The sequence below is a fragment of the Talpa europaea genome (genome assembly GCF_964194135.1).
Source record: "Talpa europaea genome assembly, chromosome: 7".
NCBI lineage: Eukaryota > Metazoa > Chordata > Mammalia > Eulipotyphla > Talpidae > Talpa > Talpa europaea.
In genome coordinates this window covers 122,552,651-122,570,799 of record NC_140074.1, presented here as the reverse complement: position 1 = coordinate 122,570,799, position 18,149 = coordinate 122,552,651, and the positions used below count along the sequence as shown (strand labels likewise).

At 57.6% G+C, this 18,149-nt stretch overlaps 1 protein-coding gene across 1 annotated transcript; it reads right to left on the bottom strand.

The window, feature by feature from the left end:
• Positions 1-5,948, bottom strand: ACBD4 (acyl-CoA binding domain containing 4; the record flags this gene model as incomplete). Its single annotated transcript, XM_084237261.1, has 9 exons — positions 1-123; positions 3,315-3,454; positions 4,147-4,228; positions 4,313-4,383; positions 4,676-4,762; positions 4,982-5,102; positions 5,342-5,426; positions 5,499-5,619; positions 5,861-5,948. 9 exons carry the CDS (start codon positions 5,946-5,948, stop codon positions 1-3), a joined length of 918 nt encoding a protein of 305 aa, XP_084093387.1.
• Between the last annotated feature and the right edge of the window lie 12,201 nt (positions 5,949-18,149).

Genomic DNA, 18,149 nt, shown 5'->3' with positions numbered 1-18,149 from the left:
TCACCTCTTCTGGGTCCGAAACTGTCGGAAGAGCCACTGGACGATGAAGGGCCACAGGAGGAAGAAGAGCAGCGTGGGGCCAGAGAGACTGAGGGGCCAGGGCCGCGGCCTGGATGGGGGCCTCTGCTGCCAAGAGGGAGGGAGTCAGGGGCGGCCCGGACTGGCCCGGACTGGCCCTCCTTAGAAACTCAGTGGACCTTCTGCCTCCCTGAGGTGGTGAGGGCAGAGCAGAGGAGACCTGACCTGTGGATCTGCCCCCAAGGAAGGCGACTGGACCCTGGGGCCCCAGTGTGTCCCTGACAGCAAGCGTTCCCAGGCGCTGGAGCCTGAGGGGCTGTCTCCTCTGGGCCACAAAGCAGGGAGCCATTGTTATGGCCTGAAGATCCCATATCAGAAAGGATGTGCTGCCTATACCAAACCAGAGCCCTGGATGCTCCGATTTTAGTTTCTAAATGTAATTCTCCTTGGAGAAGCACCTGAGTCCAGGTCTGGAGCAGGGACGGTATAGGTGACGGTGGCGCACCTTGTACCAGAGAGCAAGGGAGCTTTCACAGGTTGAGGTCATATGATCAGAACTTAGGACCCAGCTTGAAAGGAGCCCTGCTGACCAGAGCCGTGAGTCCAAGCAGCAAAAAGTGTGGAGATTGCAGCTGACTGAAATACCAAATCTTTAAAATCCATGAGTCTATAATGAAACTTGACAAAAGAGAAAGTTGGAAATGCATCACCACGGAGGTGACTGTTAAATCCTTACTTTAAAAATAGATCATTAAAAGAAAGAAGTAAGCACTTATTCTGTCTTTCCACAAGGCACTATATTTCAGGGAAATCCTAGAAGATCAGGGAATCTCTGCCCCCAAAATGAGAGCTAATAAATGGTAGAGGAATAATAGAATTAATTTATAAGTAATGGTTTTGGGGGGCCTCCCTGGTGGCTTAGAGGTTAAATCTCAGCGCTATGACCACTACAGCCTGAGCTTGATCCCCGGCCAGGGAGCTGATCCACATGGCGCAGCAGACTTCTCCTGTCTCGCCCGCTGCTCCCCTCAGCAGTGTATTTGTCAGTCTGCCTGTTCTGTTCCCCACTCTGTCTCTGGTGAATCCTCTCATTCCTCATAACCCCCCACCTCTGAACTACACCCCAGTTCTTTTTTTTTAAGATTATTTATACAAGAACTGGGGTACAGTCAGAGGCACGGGAGGGTGAGAGAATTCACCAGAGACAGAGCGGGGAGCAGAATAGGCAGGCAGACAGAAGAGCAGCTGGCGAGGCAGGAGAGGTCTGCCACACCATGTGGGTTTCTCCCTGGCCAGCAGAGAATAGAACTCGCACTGCAGAGGCTGCAGAGAGCTTCACAGCGCAGCGCTCAACCTGCTGTGCCACTGGGAGGCCCTATACCCCAGTTCTTCTACAAAAAAATCATGTCATGGTTTTTGCAGCCACTAAATTAATTATTGATCCAGTCAAAGATTATCAGTTGTCAAAATCTGTGTGGCAAGTGGGACTGACAGGGTACTGGACACCCCCTGGCTGCAAGAGGAAAACATGACTTTCCAATAGTGGGGTCAGACTTTCTTTCCATCCATTCTAGTGGCCCCCACGGGAATCACTAATGGTGGGAAGACAGCCCTCTCTTAGGTAATCTGGTCACCTACACGAGTCCTGAGGGTGTAATCCAATCCAAAAAGTGGAACACTCTTCAGGACCACTGGCCCAGTCTCATCAACAAGCCAGTACAAGGGAGGGAACTGGTGTGGATGACAAGAGTATAAAATCAAATGTAGGTTAAAGGGAAGGGGAGAGGTACACGTGTGAGCCTGGACGGGCACAACTGGGAGAAATTAGAAAAGGCAATTTCAGGATAACTGGGGAGATGTGAATTTGGATGACATGAAGGAATTACTGGGGGTGATAAAATGTAGATTTGGCTAGGTAGTAGAGATGCAAACCCAAGTATTTCAGAGTGGAAATCTTGAAAACCTCAGGCATATGAAATTATTGGGTTGTTGGAAAAGTCATGATGCATTTTTGCTTGAGAAAAACAGAAAAAATATGTCATAACTTTTCCAACAACCCAATAGTAAAAGGCAAAGAAAAAAAAAAAAAAAGCCTGGGGGAATAGCTGTTGAAAGGTTGGCAACTGTAAAATTCCTGCCACTCTTGCTAACTGTGCCAAGGGGATTAAGGTTAAGGGTCACCTGGGGGCCTCTCTGGTGGCGCAGGGGTTAAGTCTCAACTCTGTCAAGCTGCCACCAGCCACTGCAACATGAGTTCCGATCCCCGGCCAGGGAGCTGACCCACATGGCGCAGCAGACCTCTCCTGTCATGCCCTCTGCTCCCCTCAGCAGTGTATTTTGGTAGATCTGCCTGTTCTGCTTCCCACTCTGTCTCTGATGAGTCCTCTCACCTCCCACACCTCTGGCCTACACCCCAGTTCTTCTATGTATAAATAAATAAATCTTTTAAAAAAAAGGGTCACCTGAGTGATCCCCCATATTCAACAACTCAGCCTTTTTTTGCCACCACCACCCCAGGCTTCAGAGTGAATGGTGGCTGCCAATTTGGGAGGGATCTAGACCTGGGGACACTCCCAGCTCCCTCACTTAATGCAAATAGTAGTAATAATAGCAATGAACCCCATTTGAGCAACCTGCCTGTGTGTGGGGCGCTGAAGAAGCACCTACATGTATTATCTATCTAATCAGGTTCTTCCGGGCTGTGGGCCATCAGGTACATTACTCAACCTCTCAGAGCCTTAGTTTCCTCATCTGTGGCAGGGAAGAGAAAAGAAAACCTATTTCACAGCGTTGTGCTGTGGATTAAAGGAGACACTCCAAGTCGAGTGGCACACATTGGGGACCCAGAAATGGCAGCTGACACTTATTTTGTAGGAACCCAGGAGCTGAGGTGCAAGATGCAAGTAGATCTAGAAGTTGAAGGCTGCATGGACTGAATTGTTTGGCGGGGGCAAACCTTAAGTCTGGGAACAGGGACAACAAGGCATCTCCAGCCCCAATGCCAAGAACAGACACATCCCAGACCTTCCAGCAGTTAAATTTAGTCCTAACACTCAGTCTCTCAGGCCGGGACACGAAGAGCAGGAAAGAAGGGCCTTTCCCCACTCTCTCCTCCAGGGTGGAATCACCTCAGCCCCCTGACTTCCCTGCTCGGGACTTGAGACACAACATCCTCTGGACAAGGTAGAGAGGTGGGCAGGTGGGCACTGGGGGACACAGAAGTGGTTGGGTGAGGACCCCAGAATAGAGACCCTCGGCCTTCTGCCCTACTCTTGCCCCGGGCCCGGGAGGCTCACCTGTCTTGGGGGGCAGGGCATACTCTCCAGGCTCTGCAGTCTCCCCTGGACATCCCGCATGCTCTCCTGCAGCGCTCGAACTGTCCCCACCAGCCACGTGTCCAATTCCTGGGGTCCCACCAGGCTGCCCTCCAGCCCTTCTGTGGAGCACAGGCACACAGGGGAGGCAACTCAGGAGGCAAGTCAGGTGGTGCAGGGTGGCACAGGCAGGGGCAGGGAAGAACGGAGTGCAATCCCTGGCACCAAGTGTGACTCTTACAAAGCCCAATCACGCGGCTGAGTAACAGGCTGCCAGGAATCTGGATCCCAGCCCTGCCACTTAGCTGTGTGACTTAGGGCAAGCCAGTAACTGCTCTGAGCCTCCTTTTGTCATCAGAAAATTAGCGGAAGATGTCATGCCCTTGCTGGGCTGCTTGCTCAGAGGAATGACCAGTTGTGAAACCTTATGAAACATGGCACGTTGGCAGATCTAGAGGGAGCCAAGGCAGAGCTTATGATCATCCTTTGAAAGTGCCCGATGAGAGGAAGAGTCCCAAGGCCGCAAAGCTGCAGCGACAGAGTTGGGCCGGGAGCCCTACCCCGGCGGCCCTGACTCAGCCCCAGCCCGGGGCACAGACTCCCGGTGGCGGCCTCATCCAGAGGTGCCCGGCAGGGACTTTGCCCATCCAGCCTAGTATCTGGCTGTTTGGCAACCATTCTTGGAGAGAGACTGTTCACTCCCGTGCCCAGAGCTGGACTTTCACCTCTGCCCCAAGAGGGCAGTCAGGGGAAGGCTGGGGCACCAGAACCACAAGGAAGGGCAGAGGAGGTGAAGGATTGGGCAGGAGTTCACCTTTCTCTGTGAGAGGCTCGGGGCTGGAGCTGTATCTGGCTTCAGGCTCTCCTCCGGGGGCGCCCTTCTGCTCTGCCCAAACCTGCAGAGAGGAGCCACCAGGTCTGAGGGTGGAGGGTGCAGCCAGGGCAGTGCTGTGGGGAAGGAGCAAGGGGGCTGCTCTCACCAACTCAGGCTCCAGCTGCTCCAGGGAGTCACAGAAGACCTCAGAGTCCAGGTCTCTGGCTGTCGGAGACTCTGAGGAGGGGCAGGCAGGGTTAGTGACAAGGGGAGGCTAGACAGGGAGGGGAGGGGTGTACAACTAGGCATCTCAGGGGGCACTAGAGATACTGCCACCGAAGCACGGCTGGCACCCAGAAGTAAGGCCCTTGCCCAGGGATCCCAGAACCTCCCCCACCCCTGCCCCAGGGACTCTGGAAGCACAGGAGGGCTGAGGTGACAGGCGCAGCAGGGCATCTAGCCTGCTCCCCTCTACTCCACCTGGAGGTGCCCCCACCTCTGGCACTGTCCCTCTTGCCCAGGCACTGACCTGGGTTTGGGGGCGCTGGTTCTTTGGGGAGGTAGGGAGGCTCTGGGGCAGCCCCAGCATCTCCATTCAGTACCTGCTCTTTACAACCTGCAGAAAGACGGCACCAGAGGTGGAGCTGGGAAGAGGTTGGTCCCTGCTCCCTGTTAGTTAGCCATGAACTCCGCCTGAACCCCTGCCCTATCAGGCGCACTGGGGGTGCTTACAAGAACATCAGCTGGAACCCCCAGCCCCCCCCTCCAGCTTCCTCAGCCTGGACCTAAGGTAGTTCACTCAGCACCTGTGGAGTTCCCGACCTGGGGACCTGACCTGTGACCCTTCTCAGGAAGGATTCCGGGGGCCTCGGCATGTCAGGGATCACCTGGTACAGGGGCTCGAAGTAACCAAACATGTCCTCCGCCACCTCGCCCAGGGGCACTGTGTCGATCACCTGTGGGGGAGGGTGTCTTTTGGGGGAGAGGTTGGCCCCTACCCCAACTACCCTCCTATCCCCTTCACCTGGGCACCCTCCGACCTGCTCCTGTCCAGTCTGGAACCACAGACAGACAGAGTTGGGGGGATAGCAGGAAGGTGGTAATTCCCACAGGAGTGTCAAGATGCAGGAGACATATGGGGGTCAGCAATGGAAGGGTTAGGCCACCTGGCTGGGAGCACCCAGCCTCTCCCTACCTTCTGTGCCACCAGCTTCATCTCAGTGATATAGGCGGACATGGCCTCCTCTCTGCTCATCTTGCCAAGGCTGTTCCAGGCATCCCTAGGGGACAGGGAGCTGTGAGGGGGCAAGCTGACAGCTGAGTCTTGATTGCCCCGCTGGTGGGGAGCTCACCACTTATATCGTCCAATGGGATCCCAGAAGCCAGGCCGGGGGACTAGGCAGGGTCCCATGGTGGCCTGCTTGTAGTAGCTGTAGAATCGCAGCATCTCCTCGTAGGAAGGGCGGTATGAGCCTGAGCAGGAATTGGGAAGTGGAGGGCAGAGCATCACCCCCAGCTCCAAGAGGACGGGGTGGGGGAGATCCACTCTTGGAGAGGTCCCTGATGGCTGGGGTCCCACCCAGGACGGCTGGACAGGGCCCTCGGGAGAAGGCAGGTAGGGACGTGTCTGCAAAAGCCGTCGGAATCAGAGCCTCCTGGGAGGCTGACCCCAGCCGTCCTGCCCCCCCCACAGTGCGGGCGCCCCAGCCCTCACCATTCTTAGGAAGGTTCTGAATGACGCTGACAGCAGCCTGGAATTGTTGCTGGCAGTCTGGTTCTGGGCGCTCACTCTCGGTGCCCATACCCAGCCGCTCGGAGCCCTGGGACCCTGCTTTGGAACGACTCTGCAACAACAAGCCTCCGACTGGGCGCGCCTCGGGCCCACCCGCCCGCTCCAAAGGCAGCCACTGATCCACTCTCCGGAGAGGCAAACTAAGCTCTTCAGAGGCCGGAGTGCGGTGGCCCGGGATGCCAGAAGCTGCCGCCGAGAGACCCCTTTCCCTACCGCAAAATCAGCGTGGGTGGGTGCAGAGGCACCTGGGCGCGGGGGCGGCCGGGCGGGTGGCCAGGGTCGCAGGGCCTCTGGATGGCGCCTCCAACTCCTACACGGGCGAATGAGCAAGAGGAGAGGAGTCAGGGCGCGGCGGGCCGCCTCCCACCCTGGCCCTCGCACCCCGGCCCGGCTGCTCGGCACTCACCCCGCGGCGCCCACTGCCCGGACCCCTGGGTCCGCCGTCGCCACCAGCCCGAGGCTTCCGACCGACCTCCCGGCCCCGTCTGGCCGGGATGCGAACGCCGAGCGAGGGGGGAAACTCGAGCCAATGAGAGGGCCCGTTTCAGATTCGCCTTCTATACTCCAGCCACTCAGCGCGGCCCTTTCAAGATTATGCAAACAAATGAGCGCTGCTTCTCCCAATCAGGCCGGCGAAGGCACCGGTCGGCTCCCCGGTCCGGGCCGGCGGGGGCGGGCGGGCGCCCCCTGGTGGACACAGTGACGGGCGCGGCGTCCTCGCGCGCCCGGGCGGAAGCCGGCGCGGGTGCCGGGCGGCGGGTCCCGCAGGGCGCCGAGTCGGGGCTCAGCTCTCCACACTCGCGGGCGTTGCGGTGAGAGTCATGCCCTGGGGTCAGGGGCTCTGGAGGAGGAGGAGGGCCTTGGAGCTGAGGTTGGGAAGACCGAAGAGGACAGGGGAGCGAGGAGGCGTGCCTGCAGGAGAGGAATCACAGGGGCAGGAGTGCAGCGACCGAGACCCCACTTTCCGAAAGCACATCCCGAGGGGTGCGCACCCACGCCAGTGGGCGGAGCCCGGGCCCGGGATGTCTGAGAACCGGGTGGAGCAGCGGGCGGCAAATCTGGTCCTGGAAAACCGAGGGTTGCGCGGGGCTGCCGCGCCCCCGGCCGCCGCGGAGAGGCGGTGTCTGCCCGGCTCCCGGGGACCCGACGGGCGCGCGCCGGCCCCGGCCCCCCCGGCCCGCGCGCGGACGCGCTCGCGGGCTTGCACACAGCTGGGAGCACACGCGGCGCGGTCGCCGGAACCCGCCGGGGATGCCCGGGGCGTCTGCGCAGCGCCGAGGCCGTCCCGGGGCGACGGAACCCCGCGGGGTGCCAGCCCGTCCAGTCTCCAAGTCCGGAATCGGGGTTCTGCCGGGACTCCAGACTTGGCGCCACCCCACCCTCGCCACGCCTGGCTCGGCGGGGGCCACGCGCCGGCCCCGAGCGAGTTAACCCCATGACGTCACGCCGGAGCATTCCCCGCTCCCCCGCCGCTCCCCGCGCCCCTTCCCCGCGCAGCGCCCGGATTTCTGTCGGCTTTCGGGGCCCCAGGACCTTTGGCCCAGGGCCAGGCGCCCCGCAGGTGCCGGCCCCAGCCCGGCCGGACGGGAAAGGCCCGGGCGGCGCGGCCCCGAGTGCGCGGAGTCGGAGCCCTGAGAGGAGGGGGTGTCTGCTCCGGAGGGCCGCCCCCCTCTCCGGGGCCCCCCACCATGGGGGGCTCTGGCCACGCAGGAGCCGGGGACCCGCGGTCGCCCGGAGGATGGGGGCGCGCGCTCGCCAGCAGGCGAAGGCGCAGACCGGGGGCCGCGGCCACGCCTCGGGCGGGCGCAGCTCGGGGCCTGGGGTCCCCGCCCCTGCCCCGCCCGGGCCTGCGCCTCCCCCGCGCCGCCGCGCCCCGCCCCTGCCTCCCGCCCTCCCGGCCCCGCGTCCGTCTTTTGCTCCGCCGCCGCCTCCCGCTCGCGACTCCCTCCGGCCGCCGCGGAGTTTCCTCGCTCGCGACGGCGCGCAGAGCCGGGGCCGGGCCGGAGCGCTGACCTGCCCCGCGTGCGGACCCCGGGCCCGGCCCCGGCCCAGCGAGCCATGCCGTGCGTCCGCTGGGGGAGCTGCCGCCGGCCGCCCGCGGACGGCCGGGTGCGGGCCCAGGTCGCGGCGCCCGTCTCGACCCCGACCCCCGACGGCGGCGCCAAGAGGCCCCGGCTGCGGGCGCTGAAGAAGATGGGTCAGTGACGGGCAGGGCGCTCGGGTGGGCGCCGACTGTCCCCGGGGCGCAGCCGCGGGGGGCCCGGGTTCCGAGAGCCATTCGTGGGCCCGCCGGGCTGCGTGGGTCTCGGGGGGGCGGGGCGGGTGGCATGCGGCGCTCCTCCGGCCGCGGGGCGCACCTGGGGCTCCCGAGACTCGGGGCTGAGCGGGTCTCACCAGAGTTGCCCGCAGGGCATGCGGCGGCGCGAGTCTGGGCCGGGGGCATATTGGGGTCCCTGACAACCCCGAGCTGCGTGTCCCTCGCCTGCCTCCCCAACGCATCTGCCTTCTAAGGTTTGCGGGTGCCCCAGGCCTTCCTGGGTTCTGGCGGCCTTGGGAGGGCAGGAAGGTTTGGGAAGAGGCTGGGCTTCCTGGCCAGCGCCCCCAGCAGCAACACGGTGGGGTGCGGGTGGAACTGGTCTGACTGGTGAGGACACTGCCCCGAGTTCCAGGCTCTGACCCGGGGGAAGCCACTTTGGGGAAGGAATGTAACTGGCTTCTTAAGATGCCTACCAGACCCAGGCGGGCTGGTGGCGACAGTGTGGTCTCTGCACCGTCCTGACAGCTAGTGGTGTAATTCCATCTTGCAGGGGAGGAAAATGACTCAGAGAGGTCAAGGAGTTTGTGACTGCACAGATTGCCCGGAGCTCGGGGACCCTCTCGGGAGCTGGGCAAAGTGGGACTGGCTGGTCATTGAGGACTTTGGATAAAGGGGTGTATGTGTGAGTATTTGGTGAAATGGAAGCTACCAAGGGCTGTAAAACTGAAGTGCTGGTAGGGAGCTTGAGAGTGGCGCTGCGGGAACAGCGGGCAGGGCTGCCCAGGAGACCTGTGTGACCCTTAGGGGAGAATTCAGGGGGCCCGGCTGCCAGTCCTGCCTCCTATGTGCCACTGTCCCCTTTGTTCTTGCTTCTACTTCCTCTCACTCATTCTGAGTTTGCTGAGAGCTGACTTTGTTCTGCACACGGGGCCGGCACCCTGCTCTGAGCTGTGGTCTCGGCGTGCCCTCCAGCAGTGCTGGGTGCATTCAGCTGGCACTTGAGTGCCTGTAGTGTGCTGTGCCGTAGCATGCTCAGCCCTGGAGGTTCTTTTTTTTTTTTTAAGATTTTATTTCTGCATAGAACTGGGGTGTAGGCCAGAGGTGGATTCACCAGAGGATTCACCAGAGAGAGTGGGGTGCAGAACAGGCAGATAGACTGAGATATGCTGCTGAGGGGAGCAGCAGGCGAAACAGGAGAGGTCTGCCGCACCGTGTAGGTCAGCTCCCTGGCTGGGGATCGAACTCAGGCCGGAGCAATGGCAGCTCTGAGACTTAACGCTAGGCCACCTGGGAGGCCTGGCCCCAGGGATTCTGCAATGAGAACAAGACAGACAGTCCTGGCCTCTAGAGAGCAGAAGCATCAGCAAGGAGGTCAGGACATGAAACAGAAATGAGACTGTGAAGGGAGGCACCGCTGAGATGTCAGGGAGCAGAGCGGGCCCTGGCTGCACCGCTGAGCCAGAGTGAGACTGGAATAAGACAAAAAGAGAGGGACACGTGGGGGCCACATTCTCAAGGACCCTCCTTACGGGGTCCTGTGATTTCTCTGAAGGTCAGCCTGAGTCCCCGAAGGCTTTGGGCAAGTTATTTAGAGTAGGGGTGCAGGGATGAAGGCAGGGGTGAAGCAGGGAGACCCATCAGGTGGAGGCTGAGAAGGCAGTTGGATGAGAGATGGTGGCCTAGATGGATTCCGGAACCATCTAAGGGTGGGCTTAGATGTTACAGTTGTGGGATTGGAAAGGTGTCTCTGGGACACCTCTGGGAAAGGTTACTCTGGCTTAAGTAGCAGAGAATGGTTTCGAGGGGAGGAGAATGGCTGTGGGAGTTGAGGTACAGCTCTGGATCCACAAGCCGCAGGGGTTAGGGATGCCAAAGGAGGACTGAGGTGATGCCCCTGCATACCTGTCTGCCTCTTCATTCCATACACATTTGCCACACCCCATCCATGGGTCAGGGTGCCGGGTCGGGGTTCCGGAGACAAGCAGTGCATCACCTTGCCCTTGGGGAATGCATCACTTGGTGGCAGGAGACACTGTAGACAAATAATTATAGCTGAGCCCAGGACTCAGCACCTGTCGCTGAGTAAGGGTGCACGGGACCTCTGGCACCTATCACAATGACACTATTGGGAGCTGTGTAGGTGTCCAAATGTCATCTGGGCTGTCCACCCCCCCCACACACACACACACACTGCCCTATCTTGCGGCATGACTGCTAACAAAGGAATGTCCAGTCTCTGAGAATGCACCCCCGGGCATACCGAGTGGACATGAAACACGGGTGACCTGGGCCCAGCCCTCAGACCCAGCCTAGGCCTTGGCCTGCCACCCAAGTGGCTTCCACTAGCAGCTGCCTTTCCTCAGATGGCTCTTGCTGTGGCAGGTCACCTCCATCGCCACACCTCTTACGCTAACAGAGAACAGGTTTTATTTTAGATCGGGTTCACCAAGGGATGAGGGTAGGGAGCAGCTCAAGGTCATAGGTTCCTCAAAGGGACCAAGGAGAAAGAGGCTTTAGGGGCATCCTGGGAGAACCAGGAGCAAGGAGGAGGGAGGAACAGCCACCCCATCTGGAGTGGGTCCCTTCCCCGGGTTGCTGCGCTGGGCCCGCCCCAGGGAGCCAGGGAATGGCTGAAGAGGAGCCAAGGGGCCCACACACAGGGCCAGTGCGTCTGCCCAGACCCCTTAGTCTGCTGCGCTGCTGCTGGGAAGGAGCCGCTGCTCTCCTACCTGACTGTCGAGAACCTTGGGAGGTGGAGGTCCCGGGTGCCACCCCAAGACCCCTGGCCAGAGGCGCCAAAGCCCAGTTTTCAATGATGGCTCTTTACCTGCAGGACTAATGAAGGCTAATTAATGCCTTTATAACACATATTAGCTCGCTAATGGCCAGCACCATAGGAGGCAGTGGGTTCCATTAGCTTCACCTTCTAAATGAGAAAACAGGTTCAGAGAAGGTGGGACCCGGAAAGTGGCCGAGAGGTTCAGAACCCAGACAGTCTGGCCCAGGGTCAGGTTCCTAACACAATGAATGAATGAATGATTTAAACTTGGAGAGGGCCTGGGACTCGCCTCCCCCCCAGTGGCCTTGCCAGCCCCCAGGGTGTCCTCCTGGGCTTGCCAACTAAAACACAGGATGCCCGGTTAAATGTGATTTTCAGATAAACAATGAGTAATGCGGGACATACTTATACAAAAGTATTATTTGTTGTTTATCTGAAATTTTTTTTTTAATTTTTTTAGAAGATTTATTTATTTATTTATTATTTATTATTATTTTTTTATACAAGCACTGGGTACAGTCAGAAGTGCAGGAGGGTGAGAGAATTCACCAGAGCCAGAGCGGGGAGCAGAGCAGGCAGAAGGACCGAAGTACACTGCTGAGGGGAGCAGCGGGCGGCAGGAGAGGTCCGCGTGCCATGTGGGACCCTCCTCCGGTGGCCGGGGAGCAACCGGGGATCGAACCGGCGCTGCAGAGGCCGTGGGTAGCTTCGCAACCCAGCGCTCAACCGCTGCACCACCGGGAAGGCCCAGTTTATCTGAAATTTTTTTTTTTTTTTATAGAGGCATGCTTTTATTTATTTGTTTGCTGGTTTGTTTGTTTATTTTGTTTATACATGCACTGGGTACAGTCAGAAGCGCGGGAGGGTGAGAGAATTCACCAGAGCCAGAGCGGGGAGCAGAGCAGGCAGAAGGACCGAAGTACACTGCTGAGGGGAGCAGCGGGCGGCAGGAGAGGTCTGCACGCCATGTGGGACCCTCCTCTGGTGGCCGGGGAGCAGCCGGGGATCGAACCGGCGCCGCAGAGGCTGCGCGCAGTTTCGCAACCCAGCGCTCAACCGCTGCGCCACCGGGGAGGCCCTTATCTGAAATTTTAATTCAACTAGCTGTCCTGGATTTTACCTGGCGACCCTGTGCCCAAGGCCCCGCTTGCCCCTAATTCTCCCAGTGGACAGAACCCTGAATGCGCAGAATCCTGCTCCCCCGCCCCCAGCCTGCATGCACTGCCAGGGACCAGGCAAGAGGCTCTCCTTGGCCTACTGGACTGTCTCCTGCAGGGTCAGTGGGGTTAGCAGGGGGCATCTTCAGACCAGCCCCCAGTCCTGGCAGGTGCCTGATCTGGTGGTTAGGCAGGCCCCCTGGCCAGTCAGGGGAACGCCTGGCAGCACTATGAGGCTGACTCTGCCAAGCCTTGTGGTACCCCTCACCTCTCCAACTTCTTCAGCTCTGGGGAGCCCCCCTATGACATCTGCTCCCAAACAGACTTCTTAGCTCCCCTGCCCCCCTGGGAAGGTGCTGCCCCCTTCCTCTCTGCTGGCCAGGAGCAAGAGAAACAGCCTGTCTTTTCTGACTGTTGATTCTACGAGGAATGTTATAATGGGCTCTGGCCCTGAGCTCTGCTGGGCTCCAGGCCTGGGTGTGGCAGCTGGCGTGGAAGGGGGACAGAGACAGGCTTGAGACCCAGGGGCAGGGGCTGCCTGCTGGCAGGAGTTTTGGTATTTGGAAGGTAGGAAGGTATTTGGGAGCCCTTGATGAAGTGTAGCCTCTCCCAGGCCTCAGGGCCCAGCTTCCAGGAAAAGCTGCTGCCTCCTCCCCTCTTGGCTTGAAGCTGAGTCTGTCTATGCCCTGCGTGTCTTGCATTCCTGCTGGAACCTGTGTGCCCTTCCTGAGCATGCCCCCTTTCTCTCTCTTACACACCCCCCATAGCCACACACCACCCTCTGCACACCCTCACCGGACACCTACCACTCCTTATACACCCTGCTGTGCAGACTACTCCTCCGGACTACACCCCCATAACCCCAGGGCACCCCACCCCCTCCTTACTCCCTCTCTCCACCCCCAACCTGACCCTGCCCTACACAGCCCTGCCCCATCCCTGCCTTGGTGACCCCCACTGTTGTCAGCATACACGGCTTCAGTGACCCATAGGATTTGAAGGTCAGAGGTGGGCCGGCCCTCCCGGCTCCCCGATACTGGGGAGGCACTCGAGACAGGACTTCATCGGTGGCAGGCCACACTCTCCAGAGAGCCCAGGCTGGGAAGTTGGGCCTGCCCGTTCCTCACCACCTCCTGGCCCTGCCCTGCTCTGGGGGTGAGATAAGCAGTCAGCTCAGGGAAGGTGTCTCAGCTCCCGCTGACAACACTGAACTGGGCAAGAGGCCACAGCCCTGGCGGGGAGGAGGGGCTGCTAGAGGCCCCGGCTGAGGAGGGCAGATGTGTGGGCAAGCCTGGCTCCTCCTCCTCCTGGCACTGGCTGTTTCCTGCTTTATTATTATTTACTGAGTCCTCCCCTTAGGCCCGGCCCTACATCCAGCACTTTGTGTTTCAGCTCCTTCAAGCCACACACATCTTTGGGGGTTACCCCTTCGAAGCCTGCCCCAACTCTCACTACATTGCAGCCCCCCCACTTAGCCACCTGGTAACCCTGGACAAGTGCGGCAGTTGCTCTGTGCCTCCTTATCACTTTATGGGGAACCATTCACAAAGCATTCAGTTCACCCATTTGAAGTGTGTGATGTCTTCTGGCATAGTCCATTTTTTAAATTGTGGTAAATATATAACTTTATAAAGTTGGTCATTTTATCCATCTTAAATGGCCAGTTCCGGGGTATGAATGACAGTCATGATGTGCACTCACGACGTGGTGCAATTTCCAAAACACAAACCCTGGAACCTTCAGGCGGTGATAGCCAGGCCGCCCTTCTCCCGCCCCGGCAGCCTCTAAGCCTCTTCTGTCTTTCTGATTTATCTCTTCTAGCTACCTCCTAGGAAGGGGATCCTATAATATTGGCCATTTGGGGCCTGGCTTTCTTCACTGAGTAATTTTTCCATGTTCTCCTGTGTCAGAGCGTGGATCACATCTCCCACCTCATGGTTCTCCACTGTGTGGCGGGGCCACACACGCCCACCCATCCAGCTGGCGGACGTTTGGGTGGTTTCCACCTTTTTGGCTATTGTTCATCTTCATTTTTACTGCTCTTATTTCATGACTGACCCCTGCTTGGTCGAGGTGGCCTTGGCCCTGGCCCAGTCCAGCTTCAGGTTTAAAGCAGAGATGGCTAGAGAGAGAGGCCCAGAAACCACAGGCGGCGGGCAGCTTGTGCACCTGCTCCAGGCAGGTAGGAATGAGCTTAAAGAATCATCTGTGGGCCTCCCCTGGTGGCACAGGTGGTTGAGCGCAGCTCTGTGAAGCTGTCTGCAGCCTCTGCAGCACCGGATCAATTCCCAGTCGGCCGGGGAGAATCCCACATGGCACAGCAGACCTCTCCTGTCTTGCCCGCTGCTCCCCTCAGCAGTGTATTTCGTCAGTCAGCCTGTTCTGTTCCCCGCTCTGTCTCTGGTGAATCCTCTCACCCTCCCGTGCATCTGGCCTGTACCCCAGTTCTTGTATAAATAAATAAATAAATATTTAAAAAAAAAAAAAGAAAAAAAGAATCATCTGTGGGTTGGACATATAAGTGTTGTTGGGTATCTGGGTAGAGAATCAGGCTCCTCCCAGCCTCCCTGACAGCAGGCTCTCCTCCTGCTGTCACCTCCTTATCTCTGTTGGCTTAGTCCTCCCCACCTGTCACCTGTCCCCTCACTACTTCAGGGTTCAGGAGTTTAAGCAATGGGGAAATAGAGATACCCACCCAGGGACTCAGCATCTGACCCATCCAGGAGCTGCACCCTCATTCTGTTTGGTTTTGGGGGTGTGGTTGGGAGGCAGTGTGGTCCAAGGGTACAAAGTCACCTCTACCCCCAGCAGGCTCCTCGAGAGCTGGGGTTAAGGATTGGGAGCAGGTGTGGGGGCCTCAACATGGGAACCTGTCCCAGTGGGGGTCGGGTCAGGAGTTCAGGCTGCCTGTCTCAATTACTGTTTGCAGAAAACTGGATAAATCAAGCCCTCAGTGACTCACCTCCTTTTCTGGCCTTAGTCATTACCAGCCCCCTCTACTCTACCCCTCCCTCCCAACTATGGGCTTGGCATCAGAGAGCTGGGTCAGAGGAGGTGGCTCCAACTGCAGAGTCTGTCATGGAAATGACCTGCGGGAACACTGTCCTGACCCACTCCTGTTTGTTTCTCAGGATAGAGACTTCAGAGCTTGGGGGTCTGAGGGTCTGGTGAATCTCATGGCCTGGCCCAAGCCACATTCTAGCTCTCCTTCCTGGCCAGGGGGCACTGAGTGGACACCCTTCCAAAGTGCTATAGTCTAAACTCTCTGGTCCCTTGGAGCCATTAGGGCCAAAGGCCATTCCCAAGAAGGATGGCAAGGCAGGATTCTTCTCCTGGCCCTGAGACACTGATTCTCTATCACAGTCCCTCCCCTTCACAGGGTAGGTTTTGTTTTATTTTATTTAAAGATTTATTTATTTATGCATACAAGAGCTGGGGTACATGCCAGAAGTGTGGGGGGTGAGAGGATTCACCAGAGACAGAGTGGGGAGCAAAACAGGTGGATTGACTGAAATACACTGCTGAGGGGAGCAGTGGGTGAGACAGAAGAGGTCTGCTGTGCCATGTGGGTTGCTCCCTGGCTGGCCAGGAGTCTAACTCATGCTGCAGATTGCTTAACAGTTTGCGTCTTAACCCTTGCACCACTAGGGAGGCCCTCACAAGGTAGGTTTTAAACATAGATTTTAAATACAGATTTTAAACATGGGTTTTAAATACAGATACCCAAGCCCCAAACATACAGATACCCAAGCCCTACTGTAACCCCTGCTGCATGAGAATCTCAGGACTGTGAGTTTTGCAACCCTCCTCCAGGAAGTTCTGATGTTTAGTCAGCACAGGTTTCTACCTTGAATTAGGGGCAGATGGGATAGGACAGGTTGTAGCATGCACTTAGTCCCCCAGCTGTCCACCCATCTGCTTCCCCTTTCAGTAAAAACTGGCTTCGAGCATGTACGACCATATCCCTATTCTTGGGATTATTTAAGTTCACTGAAATGAATACTTATAGATGGGATGTTTGTTAGTATTAATTAAAGTGGAATATTCTATTGGTCGTCAAGGAGGGAGACTGCCCATTTGAGGACCAATCAAGGAAGGCTTCCTGGAGGAGGGAGTATCTAAGCGGGTCCTTGAAGGACTCTGGTATAAGCTTAAATGATCCTATAAAGTTTCTAAAAGAGAGTGAGAGAAGAAAGTCCAGGGATTTAAACTAGATTCCTTGGAACAGAGTTTGCAAGTAGGCTAACCTTGGGGACACAAAACCTAAAGTGAATCCCTGTACTGGGGTCTTGTTAAAATATTTGGAGGAAGAGAGACCCACATTTTATTTTGAGAGACCTACATCTTACTTTGTTTGACCCTCAGTGGTGGTGTTTTGTGTTTTTTTTTTGGGGGGGGGGTGTCTTTCAATTTGATTTAGTTGCCAACATTGTAAAAATCTAGAGGCGTCACACACAAATCCAGATCCTGTCTCTCCGGAAACTCTGGGCCCTCATCCACTCCTGGTTATCGCCTTTCTTTGGAAGGGCGCGTTTACATAGTTCTCACCCTTCCATTGTTGCTGGAAGCCTGGTGTTGACCCCTGCTGAGGCATGTCCCAGCAGGGTGTGCTCCAGATGGGCAGCATCCGGCTGAATTTTGGGCTTTGCAGCTGGTACTGCGTGGTCTCCATTTTTGGCACAGACACCATGAAGCTTAGCACTGTCACAGATTAGTGCCACCAAGGCCATGTAACCGGAAAGTGACAGAGTTGAGATTTGATGCCCCAGACCCCTAAATTTAAATTCTTTCTAACACCCCTGTTCCCTGGCCAAGGTGGCAGCAGGGAGGGCAGAGGGAGGAAGAGAGAAGCAGGGGCAAGGCGATTAGTGTAGTGACCAAGGACACTGGAGTGACCAAAGGTACTGGAGCCTGACACGGGAGTTTGGAGCTGCCTCCATCATGTCCTTGCCCTGGATTTCTGGCGAGCTGCTTAAGCTTCTCTGTGCTCTTTTCTTGTGTGTTATACATGGGCAGGACCTGGCACTGTGCAGGTGCTTTGTGAACATTCTCTTAATAAAGAAGGTGGACATTGTCACTCCGAGTTCCCATGGGCCGCTGGGTTACATGAGGTTATGACAAGTGCTGGGCAGAGTGGTGTGTCAGATGTCACAGGAGACCATGCTTTCCGCTGGGCCCACCAGGCACAAGGAGGACTCCTGAGGTCAGCCTCAAGTGGGCCCGCAGGGTTTGCCAGTGACCCTGGATCCAGAGTGGCCACTGCTCTGCCTCTTGTCTTTGGGAAAGAAGAAGTGAGGCGCTTGGATTGCAGCAAGAGAGGTGTGGGGGTAAACAGTGAGATAGCGGCTTTTTTAAGATTTATTTATTTATGCATACAAGAACTGGGGGTACCGGTCAGAGATGCATGGTGGCGAGAGGATTCACCAGAGACAGAGTGGGGAGCAGAACAGGAGGATCCACTGAAGTACACTGCTGAGGGGAGCAGCGGGTGAGACAGGAGAGGTCTGCTGCACCATGTGGGTAGCTCCCTGGCTGGGGATCGAACTCACAGCTATCACAGTGGCCGGTGATAGCTTGATAGCACTGAGGCTGTAACCCCTGTGCCACCAGGGAGGCCCTGGGAAGAGGCTGTTGAAGGCAGATTCTAAGCTTCAAAGTTGGAGCCTGTGATGGACAGTAGAAAGGGTGACTGACCTTCGGGGAGGGCTGGGTCCCAGGTGTGGCCTGAGAGGGTGCTGTGCTCTGAGGGCCTCCAGAGGCAACTGTCTAGCAGAGCCAGTGGAGGGCCTGTTACTGGCACCTGTCCCAGGGAAACCTGGATGGGGCACACCAAGCCCTGGCCAAGGTAGAAAAGCTGAAAGTCGACCCAGGTTTGGGGCATGTTACAGTAAGGAGAGGATGTGAGGCTTGGAGATGCCTAGGCCCCGGCTATTATCTGGGAGGAGAGTGGAAGGAGCTTCGGTTAGGGCCAGGCCCTGACACCCCACTCCTCCTGCCCCCGCAGGCCTGATAGAGGAC